The sequence below is a fragment of the Bolinopsis microptera genome, chromosome 8 (assembly GCF_026151205.1).
Source record: "Bolinopsis microptera isolate Bmic1 chromosome 8, MBARI_Bmic_1.0, whole genome shotgun sequence".
Classification (NCBI taxonomy): Eukaryota; Metazoa; Ctenophora; class Tentaculata; order Lobata; family Bolinopsidae; genus Bolinopsis; species Bolinopsis microptera.
Window position 1 is genome coordinate 14982399 of NC_087079.1, and position 14554 is coordinate 14996952.

At 36.2% G+C, this 14554-nt stretch overlaps 1 protein-coding gene across 1 annotated transcript; it reads left to right on the top strand.

The window, feature by feature from the left end:
* Nucleotides 1-11203: 11203 nt before the first annotated feature.
* On the top strand, nucleotides 11204-12307 carry LOC134820184 (uncharacterized). Its single transcript, XM_063830406.1, has one exon. It carries the CDS (start codon nucleotides 11204-11206, stop codon nucleotides 12305-12307), a length of 1104 nt encoding a protein of 367 aa, XP_063686476.1.
* Nucleotides 12308-14554: the final 2247 nt, after the last annotated feature.

Consider the following 14554-nt stretch of genomic DNA (forward strand, 5'->3'; position numbering starts at 1 on the left):
GCGCGCCGCTTTTTTTTCGAAATGTTATGCCCGATGGCACGAGCTACAAAATACCGCGCGCCGGGCCGGATCATTAACAATGGTTAATTGCAATATTTACCCCCTTTACTATTTACAATTTACCCCCTTTATTATTTACCCCCTTACTTCAATACCCCCTTTATTGTTTTCCATGCATTAAGACTCATCGAAAGTAGTTCAGCAGGTATATTTAAGTTTAAATCATTATAATTCAATGTTAAAGATGACAGGAATAAGAAATAGTTATGTGGAGGTTTTTAAGAAATTTGTGCAAAATACGCGCTATGATCAGCAGCCTGTCATTCCGCTGAATCTCTATTCTATTATATGTTTATATATGTTTATGAACATAATAGCCTGAGGTCCCTTAACGGGTGATACTCGTAAAATATCTGTTCCATATATTGACCGGCGCGCGTCCTAGTAGGTTGTAAACCTACAAGAGGTCCCCAGGTAAAAAAATATAAAAGCATATCCAAGTCCAACCATCAAACATTATGTTACAGTTAAAAGCATCGAATTTTGCCCCATTTTGATTATTTTATCAACTCCAATATCCACCAAATTTTTCAGACAGTTGTAGATAAAAAGCCCTATTGAAAGGTTTTTCACAAATTTTCAGAATGATCTCATTTAAGGAACTGAACACTGAAGATATGACAGAATAATACGACAAAAATCAACGAATTTTGTCAAATTACGCGACTTTTACACATACATAACATACTTTTACTCCAAAAGCCGCGCACGTCACCATCAAACATGTCACCTAGGCAAAACTCACTGATCATTCCAAAAAGGTATGACAAATTTGGTACTGTGAAAATTCTCACAAATTCTCACAGTCTCTTATCTAGAAAACAATGGTACAAAAATTTTAAAAATCTGAGCAAGTTTATTTTTATCGTGCACCCCCTAGCTAAAGGCAAATATAAAGATGCAGTTTATAGTTTTTTCTCATAACACACCAATAACATGATTTTCAATTTCATGCTCTGTAATAACATAACAAACAAGCTGTCTATAACCACTGCACACTAATATGTGCGCTTGTTTTTAAACGTAGTTTTTGATCGTAGCGGCGAGATGCTTACTCTGGGCCGCGACGCGCATCAATTATGCGTCTTCACAACACCACAGTTAGATCGGCGAAATGCGCTACTGGACCTCACTGATCTGAAACTGCGAGATCCAATTGGACATCGCAATTTATTTTCTTCGGTGCTTTTAATGGATACATCAAACGATAAGCATTTTTTACATTTTTGATCAATTATTGATTACATTGACATGCAAATTATTTAAAATCGCGATTTGAAGTTTGAAAAAAGTTATAACACAATCAACAATGCGCGCAATTTTAGGAATTGCTTGTGGTCAAATATAACTGTGAGATCAAAATAGATGCCTTAGGATTTAAAAAACATGTTTTTTAATCATTTTTAAATGAATGTTTACAGTTTGTTGAAACGTTTTATTAACAAGAAAATTCACCGCGGTTAAACCACTGCAAACGATCAATTTTCCTACGATGTACTAGTTTCGCGCGGCGCGTCGAAGCGGCGAAGTCTCCAACTAAGGAGGAAATTCACTGAAATTATTAACACATTGTAGCGCGCGCGCAGTATAACGCTTCCATACACATAACATAGGGAATGGTCCTATATTGCGAAGGGCAGACGTTTGTCGTTCAACGAAGGACCGTTGGGCCACCTCATATATCCAAACCCGATACTTATTCCCTACGAGCTTTTTGCCTTCGGCAAGAGTAGGGAAAAAAAAATATAGTATTCCAAGGAAAAATAATTCTCATAGTATTCTCAAGAGTGTCATCCTTTGGTAAAGTATTGATTACTGAAGATTTAGCTTTATCATTTAATCAAACATCTCCCATAGTCTGCTAGTACTTTTGAACCAATGCCTCATGTCATCTTCCATAAGAACAGTCCCTACTACTAATGGAATCAACATAATTGGTCCTTTTAAGATGTTTTTTAAATATAGACCCTTTTAACAGGTTTTCTTATCCTCCTTTGAATTAAATATCTGGCGAAAGTCTCTTTTTGCACTTTGCTTAGTAGAGCTTATGCAATGCCCTTCTAACGTCTCTGGAACATGCTACTACTAATGTATATATTAATCTATGGCTGGTTGCTGGATAACCCTTCATGGATGAAACTCTTAACTCTCTTCTTAATAAGCTGCTGGAGTTAGAGATTTTTTCATATGGTCTTGGTAGTTTGTCATTGCATCATTTGGTGGTGTACTAGTTTTTAGTCTGGGTACAACAGGTTTGATCAGCTGATTGTGATACTGACCTTTGTCGCCTGTATAAGATGGTTGAGTACCAGATTTCATGTCTGTAATGAAGCTGGGGATTTTTAGACATGATACAAACAACTCCATGCTTTAGAATCTAGGCAGACACCACTTTTTCCTGTTTAATTTCTGTGAATGAACTGCAATATGATAGTTTTCTTCGGTGCATTCTTCATTATCACTATGGGAAGGCATGCATTTCTGGTCCCAGTACTATAATTATTCATGAGAGCACTGTTGTATAATAATTCGGGAAAAATAAAACCACGATGATCAACACACAAACTTTTGATAACAGATAACGAAGCAAATACTTCATTATCAAGACGAAATTATGAAATAACCTCGAGCATATTTACAAGACTATTACTAAACCCTCAGTACAACTCTAACTTCACTGTCATTTTACTGATTAAAGATCTGTGCGCAGTCCCGACATTAAACACACGAATTTATCTTTTTGTACTTTACAACCCCGTACAAGTCTACAAATCCTTATCAGTATTAAAATCTCTTGTTATAGATCACGATATTAATATATTTTGATAATTTGAAAGTTTTCGTTAATCTTTTATGTAACTATATTATCTAAATATAATGATAAAAAGTATAATTAATAAAATATGTTCAATAGGTTTGTTTATAATTTATGATTTATGGTACATTGTTATTTTTATCATATTTAAATTTTAGGCTGTAACCTTATTAGTTCAATGGAATAAACCTAGCATGCTGGTTGCAGCTTCGCTTCACTTATAGGTGCATATAAGGGCCCCGATGTAATTGCTACGATCAGTTACTGGACAACTGGGTTTCGGTGTCCCTAATTTTGTTTACACTCGGTCACTTGTACAAGTCATGTAAGTCATTCGGCGACAAGTAAAATGATGTATTTGTGTAACAATTTGAAAAGTGTATTGAAAAAAAAATTTTAACAGATACCAGCTAGATAGACAGATGTTGTATTCCCTCGTGACTTCCCCCATTGTACAAAGGTAACACATATATGGGAATTCCCCAAAGTTACTCTTTCCCTATTTTGAAACTGGGGCTAAAATCCATTTCTCAGAAAGATTTCTATAGGAAAATTTTTGGTAATGTCAGGGCTTCCGTCATGTACACTAAGACCACACTAGATATGGTGTTACATCTATCCAGTAAATACCGCCACTCAGGGATTGACTGAGCCGTAACTCCCACTGAATTTGATTTTCTGTGTCATGGAGAAATAGACTATGGTGCTTCAATGATGCCATCACTATTGATTAGCAGGAAAGATTCGGCATCTTCATTCACTATTATATCCAATCTGTCGTTTTGAAGTTCCTGAACTGCAAACATTTGCACACATTTTCCAGAACTCGATAATCTATTGACGATTGTACTTTATTAACAACGTAACCGTTAATCTCTGCTATTCTTTGAACAAAAACGTCTGACGTATATGTATTTAGTATTAAACAATTCAGTAAGTTATCTTTCATGTACGCGTACGCTGTAAAAACACTGTAGTTAGTAAATGTAAACCAAACTTTTTCGGATCAGCTGCGCGCAGAACCAGTTTTGGCAAAGTAAAAATGTGTATTTTTTTGTACATTTTTGAGTTGTAAATTTCATTTATTATATTTATCACTTGTACACATATCACAAATTATTTTATTGTAAATAAAAACCACTTCTGAGAAATGGTTATTCTGACTTTAAATATTGAACTAAATATAATTTGATTGTGGTATAAAATAAATTTGTTCTAAAATTTTGTTTTACTATAATAGTCTGAGAAGTGAATTATAATGTCTTCTAGGATGGAGACTTTCCGCTCGAGAAACTTGATAATGAATTTAAGTGCAGTACCAGTTTTTGCAGTTTTGATCAACAGTTGCATGTTTCTGATTCAAAGAAATCAATCAATTATTCAAAATTTGTTAATGAAGATGGTATATTTTATATAATGTTGCCTAATGTTGCAGCTTGTTTTCAATTCCTAATTAAGTATAAATATCACTTTCAGTGACTGCTATTAATTCTGATTAAAGATTTATAATCTACTTATATAACCATTGTCAAGATCATAAATGGATGCTTTACAACCGGGATAATCATCTGAACGAGATGAACTAACCGGAAAACGCGAAAAGACGTAGAAATAATATGAAGCAAACAAATTAATTTGGTTTGCGGCAAAACTATTAGAAAACTAATCCTTTCTGTCCATCTAATTGAGTTTTGATTTTTTTGTTGTTGCAAAACCCTGTAATATAAATTAAAGAAGTAATTTGTGTATATAAATAACAAAAATTTCAGAGATTTTCGAGCCGACCTTATATGTAATGTGCACTTGCAACACAAGACCATTGTAACATGTGGCACTTGGCACTTAACAAGTGGCACAATTATATGGTAATGCTAGTGTAACCGTGCCAATCGGCCGGGACATCGCTATCGCAATAAAATAAAAAGTATAAACCCGCTTAGTATATATCCGAAAACACACATTACATTTCGTATTAAACAAATGCCCAAAGTAAGCAGTTGCTCAGGAAACAGTCTGCAATTTAATATGAGTACCCCTTACTTAACCTAATAACTAATACTTGATAGGCAATCTTGATGTCCCCTGCTAAATTACCTAAATATATTGCAAATTCTCTCATGGGGAAGATAGCGAGAGTGGGAGAGAGGAGAATTACGTGGGGTCACAAAAATGATCAATTAAACCACTTATACCACCGGCCGATTTAAAAATCCTTAATAATGTGGCTCGTCAGAGTTCTGTCCGAAACTATACCGAAAAAAAAACAATCCCATTACTCTAACCGTTTTTTTCTTGATTAAAGCCTCTCGGAAATTCCATGCAAACGAACGAACACACATCATAGATTATCAGTATAGATGTGACAACAGCAGCCACTGTTTGTTGGCAACTTGCAACACTACATATTATGTAATATATTGAATATTGGCACTTTAAGATATTAGAATTAGAGTGACACATATGTGGTAAAAAACATTATTTTTTGTCACTATAAACTATACTCTTTGTCGTATGTACTAGGTAAGCCCCTAACAAATGTTAAAATTATGCAATGAGTGCTCAGCTTAGCTTATTGGCTTATTATAGGCGTGGAAATAATTTGAGAAACTTTTATAGAAATTATGAACTTATTAAACAATTGAAACAGTATTTAAGGACATACAAAATGTAATATGCTGACACAATTTCACCCCAACAATTGTAAGAATTTGTTTTAACAATTTTCTTTAACAGAATTTGTTTAATTCATCTAAATATCAAGACAGAACCATGCCACCAGAGGAACTGTTAATTTAAAAAATTAAAGACCCTGACTTAAACGTTTTTACCCTAAAAGATTATCGTCCTAGTCCACCTCATCCACAAATTTTGAACTTTAAAAACCGTATTAACTCTTGGGATCCTTTTCACTTATTTGAAAATAAACCCTTAAATTATTCCATAAATATTTTAACAATGTTGTAATAATGGTTATTGAGTTACCTTAAGAACGACAAATTTAGTCTACCATAAATTTAGTCAAACTTTTGAACTAAAATTGTTGTAAACCAAAGTTCATTGACTAAATTTTTCGGCGACTAATTTTCGAATTAACCAACATTTTTGTAGAGCATATATGAGTTGAATGTTATTGAATTCCTGAGTAATGCATTAATTTAATCTGGAATGCTCAGACGTATCTCACTGCTCATTGCTGAATCGATAGATAGCAGTTTATTTAGAAATTGGTTGTTTTTTTATTTCTTTATTGCAACCGAATCATTTAATTTATTCACACCTCACGTTAAACTAAAAGTATGACTTTATAGAGTTGTGTGGTACTTCATTTGGTGGTGTAATGGTGCTCCCCCGGACTCGCAACCCCGGACTCGCAACCAGAAGGTAGAGAGTTCGAAGCTTAAATTAAAATTCGAAGCTTAAATTCGCATAAACTAATATTATAACAGCTGGTGTATCAAGGACCATGATAATAAGAAAACTTAATAAGCTAAAATAAAATATACTCATTTGTAAACCTTGCAAATTTTCTGCAGACTCTAATATACCATGTTGACTACTGCCTCAACATCGTCAGTCAAACTAATTCCAGGACCGTCCGTGCAATGCTAAATTTGAATACGATAACACTCTTTATAATTAATTATAGCAATACGGAGTTACCAAACGCGTGGTCCATTACCTCGTTTTTACCAGTTCTGGCACACATACAATAGCTCAGATGTTATAATCACTCCTAACAGTCTTCTATAGTATATTTTAAGATTCTAAAAGAAATATAAGTCGAATATGAAAAAAGGGCTAATTGTTTAATAATTTAGTAATGGTTAGTCATAATTGGGCATATTCATAATAAATTGGGCATATTCATAATAAATTGGGCATATTCATAATAAATTGGGCATATGCATAATAAATTGTTCATATTAGCCGGGACTATATTGTCTTCAAATACCATACATATAGTAACTTCTTCCAACTTGAATTAAGAAAGTGCCTAATGTAATTTTTTCTGATTTCGGCTATCCTAGCTGCAACCCATATCCCCATAGACGGGCTTGCTGACCGAGGCGAGTTTCTGTCGACAAGGTTAGCGTTCTTTGGTCGAATATAGGGTGCGTCCGTTCTATAAAGCAGCCTTCTAATGGCACTTTTCGCGACAGCGTAACATTAGTAGCTGAATTGAACGTTACCAAACCTGCAACAGTAGTGTATTTATGTATGTATTATCAATTAATTTAGTCCACCCCTTCATCTTTAGATGGCTGTGTTTGTTTAATTAATAATGACTTTAATCAATTGACCGAATACAACAAATTCGTTCGGTAGTTATAAGTTAATATAGGAATTGATTACCACGCTATGAGACAAATTTCTGCTAAGTACCTGTAACACCGATATACATGTTGGGGAAATGTTCATCATGATCTCCCCGCATTTTTCCCGTGATCCACTGTAGCATGGAAATGAATTTGTGATCTTTAGGTGCTTAAGGTCTGGAAATACGTGTACATACAGTTGGGAACAATAAAATATCCAAATAGGATACAAAATAACGGAAAACTGATGATTTATAAAGGTAAAATCATAAGTCATAACTTTATCTATGTCAGTTACCAATAAAAGACAAAAGCCATTCCTTATCCCCTTTTTCTAGTAGTAGGCGACCCTATAATTAGTTATCGAAGTTTTCAAAGACAAATTTTTAAGAATTCAGATGAATACTTTGTAGTACTTATAATATCTTTTCAGGCATCGATAATAAGGCTTTCCAAGAAATTAACTCCGAGCATTTGCATTCCATGTGAATGTCGCAAAGTAAAGCACTTGAACATGAATGCTAGAAAGTCTATGAATTCTTGAAAACATTGTTCCGCAAGGGCCGTTGAAGGCGTGAGGGTTTGGATAACCATTAAGTATCTTCACCAAAACTACTAGCAACTAATTTGGGGAGGGAGGGGAATGATATTTTACCTTCATGATTCAAAAAGCGTCCATTTCAGCCCCCACGTCGTGAAGAACAAACGTTTATTTCACTTGACGCCTGTTTTATCCCGTCCTAAACGCATTTTCTGCATTCTTAACATCAACTTGCTTTAGTGTAACCCTTTACCGTATCCAACCCCATCTCACCCCAAGCCACGCACTTGGGGTGGGAGGCGGCTCTTATCAGATTTCTCTCTATTTGGGGGACACCACATTTAGCATTGTGAGGAACAGACCAAATGCTCCCCACACACCATCCTCCTTTAAATACATCGTACATTTGATTTCACCCACGCAGGAGGTCACAGAAATTGCAACACACCCTGAGAAATTCTTGGGAAAGGCTTTTTTGCTCCTCCACATATGGACGAAAAGCTACCGTATTACTGCTCCCTTACTAATAAGTAGTCTATAGGCAGTGTGAAATCAATAAATGGCACGTTTGAATTGGGGATTGGTCGATGTTGCACTTTGTTCAAATGGAAACTCAGGGACCATAGCAACCAACCACATAGGAGCCTTTTTTCTCTTTGGCCACCTTCAGTAGTAGTCCTCTGTTCTTTTCGTGTAACCTAGTAAGAACTGTCATTAGAATAAATATTTTCATAGAAAAATTTGTTGTGAAACATTTGATATTTGAGAATTTAAATATGGTGTTTTCATGTCCATCTAAGTTTGAGTTTTGACCCAGATAAACTCTGAATTTTTTTTATTAACACGAATTACTTGACTCATTAAAGAGTTGCGACAACAAAAAAAACTTCAAGGACACAAAAAAACTCAAAACGTCAAATAGATGGACAGAAAAGGATAGTTTGTAATAGTTTTTGCGCCAACCTTTATTTTTCGTTTTCTTCTATTTCTACCGTCTCTTTTTCGTTTTCCCGTTAGTCCCCTCTCTATTGAGATGGATTTCGCTAGTTTTCCAGAGCATCCATTTTCTGATCTAACAAGGTATAAGTTTAGATTATATATCATCAATTGTACATAGCAGGTCACCGAATAAGTGATATTAGTTAATTAAGGCAGCGACATTATCATAAAATATACCATCTCTTATCAAACCTTGATGGATTGATTTCTTTAAATCCAGAAAAATGCAAGTCTGAGGCGAGGAAAATGTGATAATAAATCAAACGTTCATTAGAATAGTATAACTAACATTTTCAAGTGTTACAAGGTTACAGATCACGTTAAAAATCTCTACTGCAATTTATACCGTTATATTAATGTATCGCAAAGTACTGTTATCAAGCTGACAGGCTGAACTTCTGAAATCAAATCGAAGCAGTGGAATCCGTGCACTCCACCGACCAGACCACCGTCCAAGCGACACTGTCCAAGCTGAGATGAAGTCAAACAGTCCAAGTTGTTGTCTAAAACTGCACCTGTGCTTACAGAATAGAGTTTGAAAAAGGGTGTACAGAATGCTGTATCGGAAGAGATCGCAGTAAAGGAATGTCTCATCTTCGGTTTGTAGGAACGATAAGAGAACCTGTGCGATAAAGTTGACCTGATTTTTCAGCAGTTTTTGAAGCGATCCGGGTGGGGAAAAAAATAAAGGGAAAAAATCAGAGCGACAGACGAGACCAGTCAAAAGTTTCGCTAGGGAAATCTAGTACCGTTCAACAATAGTAGTAAATCCAAAATATTAAGACTGTGTGAAGAATCACAAAACTGTTTCATATCTTCCAATCGATCACCTGAAGATCGAGCTTATCCATCAGCGGTTGGATTGTGGAAATGAAACAGAAGCCAAAAACACAAAAACATTATTATATCAGAATTGGTAGTATTTGTAGTGAGTACAAGATATAGAGATGATACATAATAATTGTGTATACGTCCATAAGTTTTTTACCGTTTTGATGATTTTAAAGAAAAATTTCGAATAGTACTTTTGGGTCTAAATTTTTTAACTAGTATATTCATATATGAGTATCTAGTTTTTTGGATTATATCGCAATGCACCGCTTGAAATCGGAATCGTTTATTTTAATTTTGATTGTTTATATAAGCGGGATAAAAATACTTTATTTTATTTCATTTCATCATTTTAGAATTTGAGTTGAAGTATATAATTTGCACGGTTATAAATAAAAATTGTAAGAGTTTCTCTATGAATAGGATAAACGACAATTTTGAATAAAGAATAGTCCGGTTCTAGTCTTTAAAATGAGGACTCTTTAAATAAGCATAAATAGGCAGAGAAGTTAACAATAATGGGCTTGGTGAGAATTGAAAAGTGCCATAGATGAAAAGTGATGAAAAGTGATGAAAAGTGATGAAAAGTGAGAAAATGACGAAAATGATGAAAATTGATGAGAAGTGAGCAAAATGATAAAAATGATGAAAGTGAGAAAAGTGAATAAAAGTGATGAAAAGTGATGAAAAGTGATGAAAAGTGATGAAAAGTGATGAAAAGTGATGAAAAGTGATGAAAAGTGATGAAAAGTGATGAAAAGTGATGAAAAGTGATGAAAAGTGATGATGATAAATCCAGCAACTAAATCTGTATCTTTACTTAATTTTGATGAAATTTGAAATTCTCTAATCTAGGAACAAATCGCAGTTTACGCGCACACAACGATCAAAGTAACATGTTGTGGAATAAGCATCGCTATCGCCTTTGCGTAATTTAAAGCGTCCAAAAATCCCCAATGTAAGTTATGATGTGTCTGTATTCATGTACATTTTATAAAGAACAACACATTATATATAAATAAGTTTTCCGTATAAATGTATTTTAATTAGCTTATTCCGATAACAGATCTCGCGTAAGGCCGAGCGTGAGTTTGAAACGATTTTGTTAGTTTGGAGGAGCATCACGGCTCTCGACAGTCAAAGTACAAATACGAAATGAAACTAGGCAAATGTGATAACAAAAATGGAAATAATACGGACATGTGCACCTGACGTTTCAGCACTTACTGGCCTTTTACGAAGGATATAATTTAAAAGTGAGGGCAGTCCCGCTATAAAAGAGGGGGACGTGTAATTAGGTCGTAAGCTAAAGTAAACACGTATTAGAGTGCAGGACTGAAAAGGCCCAATTAGGCAGACAGCAGATTGGAAAGTGATATTGTTAGGTGATTAGTGTAAAGGATCTAATTAAACATAGTGTATTAAACCCTGATAGGTAAAGTTAAAACACATTCAAGCTGGCATGCTACAGATTGCTAGTAAAAGGTAAAAAGGAGGATACATCGCTACTCGGTAAACCCGTTACTCTGCATATTGTTAAGTTTAGGTTTATTGGTACTAATAAGCATTCCCTCATTGATAAAAGTTTCTAAAGTGTCTTTACATTTTCTGCAAAAACTACGAAGCTCATATCCCAACAGCATGACTGTGCCGAACAGTGCAGACGGTTTTCAAGTTTCACTCGACGTCGAGAATATGTACTCCACACTCCCCACCGACGACAGAGCTCTCAACGTCATCAAGAGCTACATCGAAAAGAACAATGACCAAATAAACATGCTCGGCTTCAGTACATCACATATCCTCTCAATGTCGGAATTCGTACTCTCCCACACATACATCAAATCAGGGAACAAGTTCTATCTCCAGAAGAGAGGAATAGGGACAGGGTCACACAGCTCCGGAGCATATGCAGAAATACTTGTGGACCACACCTACAAAGTCGCAAGTCAGAAGACCAATCTACAACCAGAGTTTATTGCCACCTATGTTGACGACGCATGGCTCTTATGGACTTCCTCACTGGAGGATTTCGAGAAATACAAAGATGCTCTCAACTCTGTCTGGCAATCCGTAAACTTCACCTACGAGATGCCGGTTAGTGGGAAACTCAACTTTCTGGACCTAACCGTAGAATTGATGAAGACCGGAGAAATCACCCACCAACATTATCAGAAACCAACCGACTCAGGACGATACCTCCATCACGAGGCCCACTGCAGTCACATCACCAAAACGAATATAATCAGGTCAGAAACACGCCGGATCATTCGTAACTGCAAGTACAAAGAAGATTCCTGGCCGCACTTGGAGACCCTGAAACAGAACCTAGTCTCAAAGTCCGGATACCCCACCAAATCAGTGACGGCTCACATGCTCCAGGCCATGGAGCAAATGGAAAAGAGGGACCTAACGGACAGTCAGAAACCCACAGCACCCTCCCCCGACTACGTCCTCAAGATTCCATACATCAACGAAGGCTTTACCAGGAAAGTTAGCTCCACAGTCAAGAAAGCGGGAATAAACGCCAGAATCGTGACCCAAGCTGGCAGATCTGTTAAAAGCCTTATCAGTGAGAAAACAAAGAAAACATGTGACTGTGAGCTCTGCAAGTCAGGAAACGACTGCTTCACCAGTCACTTCGTTTACCAGGCAGACTGCAACACATGTGGAAACCAGTACATCGGAGCCTCAAGGAGACCGCTGAAAAACAGGCTCAGGAGCACGAAAGCAGTTTTAGATTGAACAACAGCCGTACTACGCTAGGCCAACACGCAGCGGAGCACCGCAAAGAGAGCAACGAAATATACCGCCCCAAAGCGGGAACCAGGGACTTCGAGAAGTTTTTAGAATTTTACAACTTCAATATCGTAAGAAAATGTCAAGACACTTTAGAAACTTTTATCAATGAGGGAATGCTTATTAGTACCAATAAACCTAAACTTAACAATATGCAGAGTAACGGGTTTACAGAGTAGCGATGTATCCTCCTTTTTACCTTTTACTAGCAATCTGTAGCATGCCAGCTTGAATGTGTTTTAACTTTACCTATCAGGGTTTAATACACTATGTTTAATTAGATCCTTTACACTAATCACCTAACAATATCACTTTCCAATCTGCTGTCTGCCTAATTGGGCCTTTTCAGCCCTGCACTCTAATACGTGTTTACTTTAGCTTACGACTGAATTACACGTCCCCCTCTTTTATAGCGGGACTGCCCTCACTTTTAAATTATATCCTTCGTAAAAGGCCAGTAAGTGCTGAAACGTCAGGTGCACATGTCCGTATTATTTCCATTTTTGTTATCACATTTGCCTAGTTTCATTTCGTATTTGTACTTTGACTGTCGAGAGCCGTGATGCTCCTCCAAACTAACGAAATCGTTATTCCGATAAACAAATTCTGATTTTCTTGCAGTCAATTATATACCTTCTCATATAATACTAATTGGAAGCCAAAGACCATCAGACTTGAATTTTCATCAGGGCCATGATCACTTAAACTGCCGATGTAATATTATAATGGGGGGGGGTCAACCTCATTTTACCTCATGAGGCCAGCCAAAAAAGGCAAAATTGGGATGAGGTAAAATGAGGTAAAATGAGGTAAATAAATCTAGTTTTCTAAGCCTTTTTTTAGAGACAAAAAAGGTTTATTCGAAGTCATTATACTATAATTCGAGGCTGTGCATGGTCTCCCATGATATTTAATGGTTTATTAGGGGTGATGTGGTCCCTGGGAAGGGGCATTCCCAGTTTAACCTACTTACTCTCCAAAATTGGGGTAAATAAAACTTCGCATTATAATTATTATTTATGAAAAGAAAATTGCACATTTCAATTTCCATGATCCATTAGGAAATTGTTAATAGCACTTGCTAAGTTTTGTAAAGGAATTAGCAATAACTTTAGTGTCACTTTGGCAGTTGCCAATTTATGGGGATATTTCCGCATTGCATGACATAGACCATTTAAATAATATCTTAGTTTGATATTGCGATTATCGAGTCACTCTGAAACAAATTGTGTCTAACTAGACCAAATTTAAACAACAGTTGTGCATGGAACTGGATTGGATATCTACATGAATTTAGTCGAAATCAGGAGGTGACCGGGATTGGCAATTTTGAGCTATCCCGGTCCCGGTCAAATGCTGATTTATGATCCCGGTCCCGGTCCCGTTCCCGGTTAATTTAGGATTCTTGGTCCCGGTCCCGGTCAATCACTCAAATTTGCCGGGATTCTGACCGGGATCTTTTACATAATTTCATTCACTGTGATTTTAAGTTTTTCCTTTCATTCATTGTGAATTTTATCTTTAAACATCCTCTGAGCCAAATAAAACAATGTTTAAAATTGCTAAACAAGTTTGAGTAATAAATTATGATCAGCAATCGACCAGAATTCCCGGTACCGGGAATCCCGGTACCGGGATTGGCAATTTTGAGCCATCCCGGTCCCGGTCAAGTCACATTTTGTATCCCGGTCCCGGTCCCGGTCAGGCCTGAAATCATGTCCCGGTCACCTCCTGGTCGAAATTGCATCTAGTGAAAGGTCATTTCATAATAAATTACTCATATAAACTCATACTTCATACAATTCTAAGTTCTTATCATGTACATGTTCAATGTTCATGATTCGCTGTAGAATAAAGGGCGGTTCACAAAACCACTTTTCGTTCAAATAATTAGATATCACCTCTAATTAGTTGCTCTACAGGATCAGGAACAACCAAACAATATTTTGTGTCTACGGTTTCGTATAATACTGACTTGGGCCACGCCCATATTTATTACCAATTTTTAACAGGTAAAATTATCTAAATCGTCAATTTAGTCACGAAGGAGTTTGGAAGGAGTTCTAAATGTGTGCTCCTCTACTATAAACAGTAGGAAATGGTTAACTTTAGTCGAGGTTTCAGGTCTCTACAATGTCGGGAAGTTCCTGCAGGAATTTGCGCATTGCGCTGAAGCGCAAGATTCACTGCGCC

What these genes read in the sequence shown, in the direction of transcription:
- LOC134820184 (XM_063830406.1), top strand. Translation starts at nt 11,204, where the DNA reads ATGACTGTGCCGAACAGTGCAGACGGTTTTCAAGTTTCACTCGACGTC.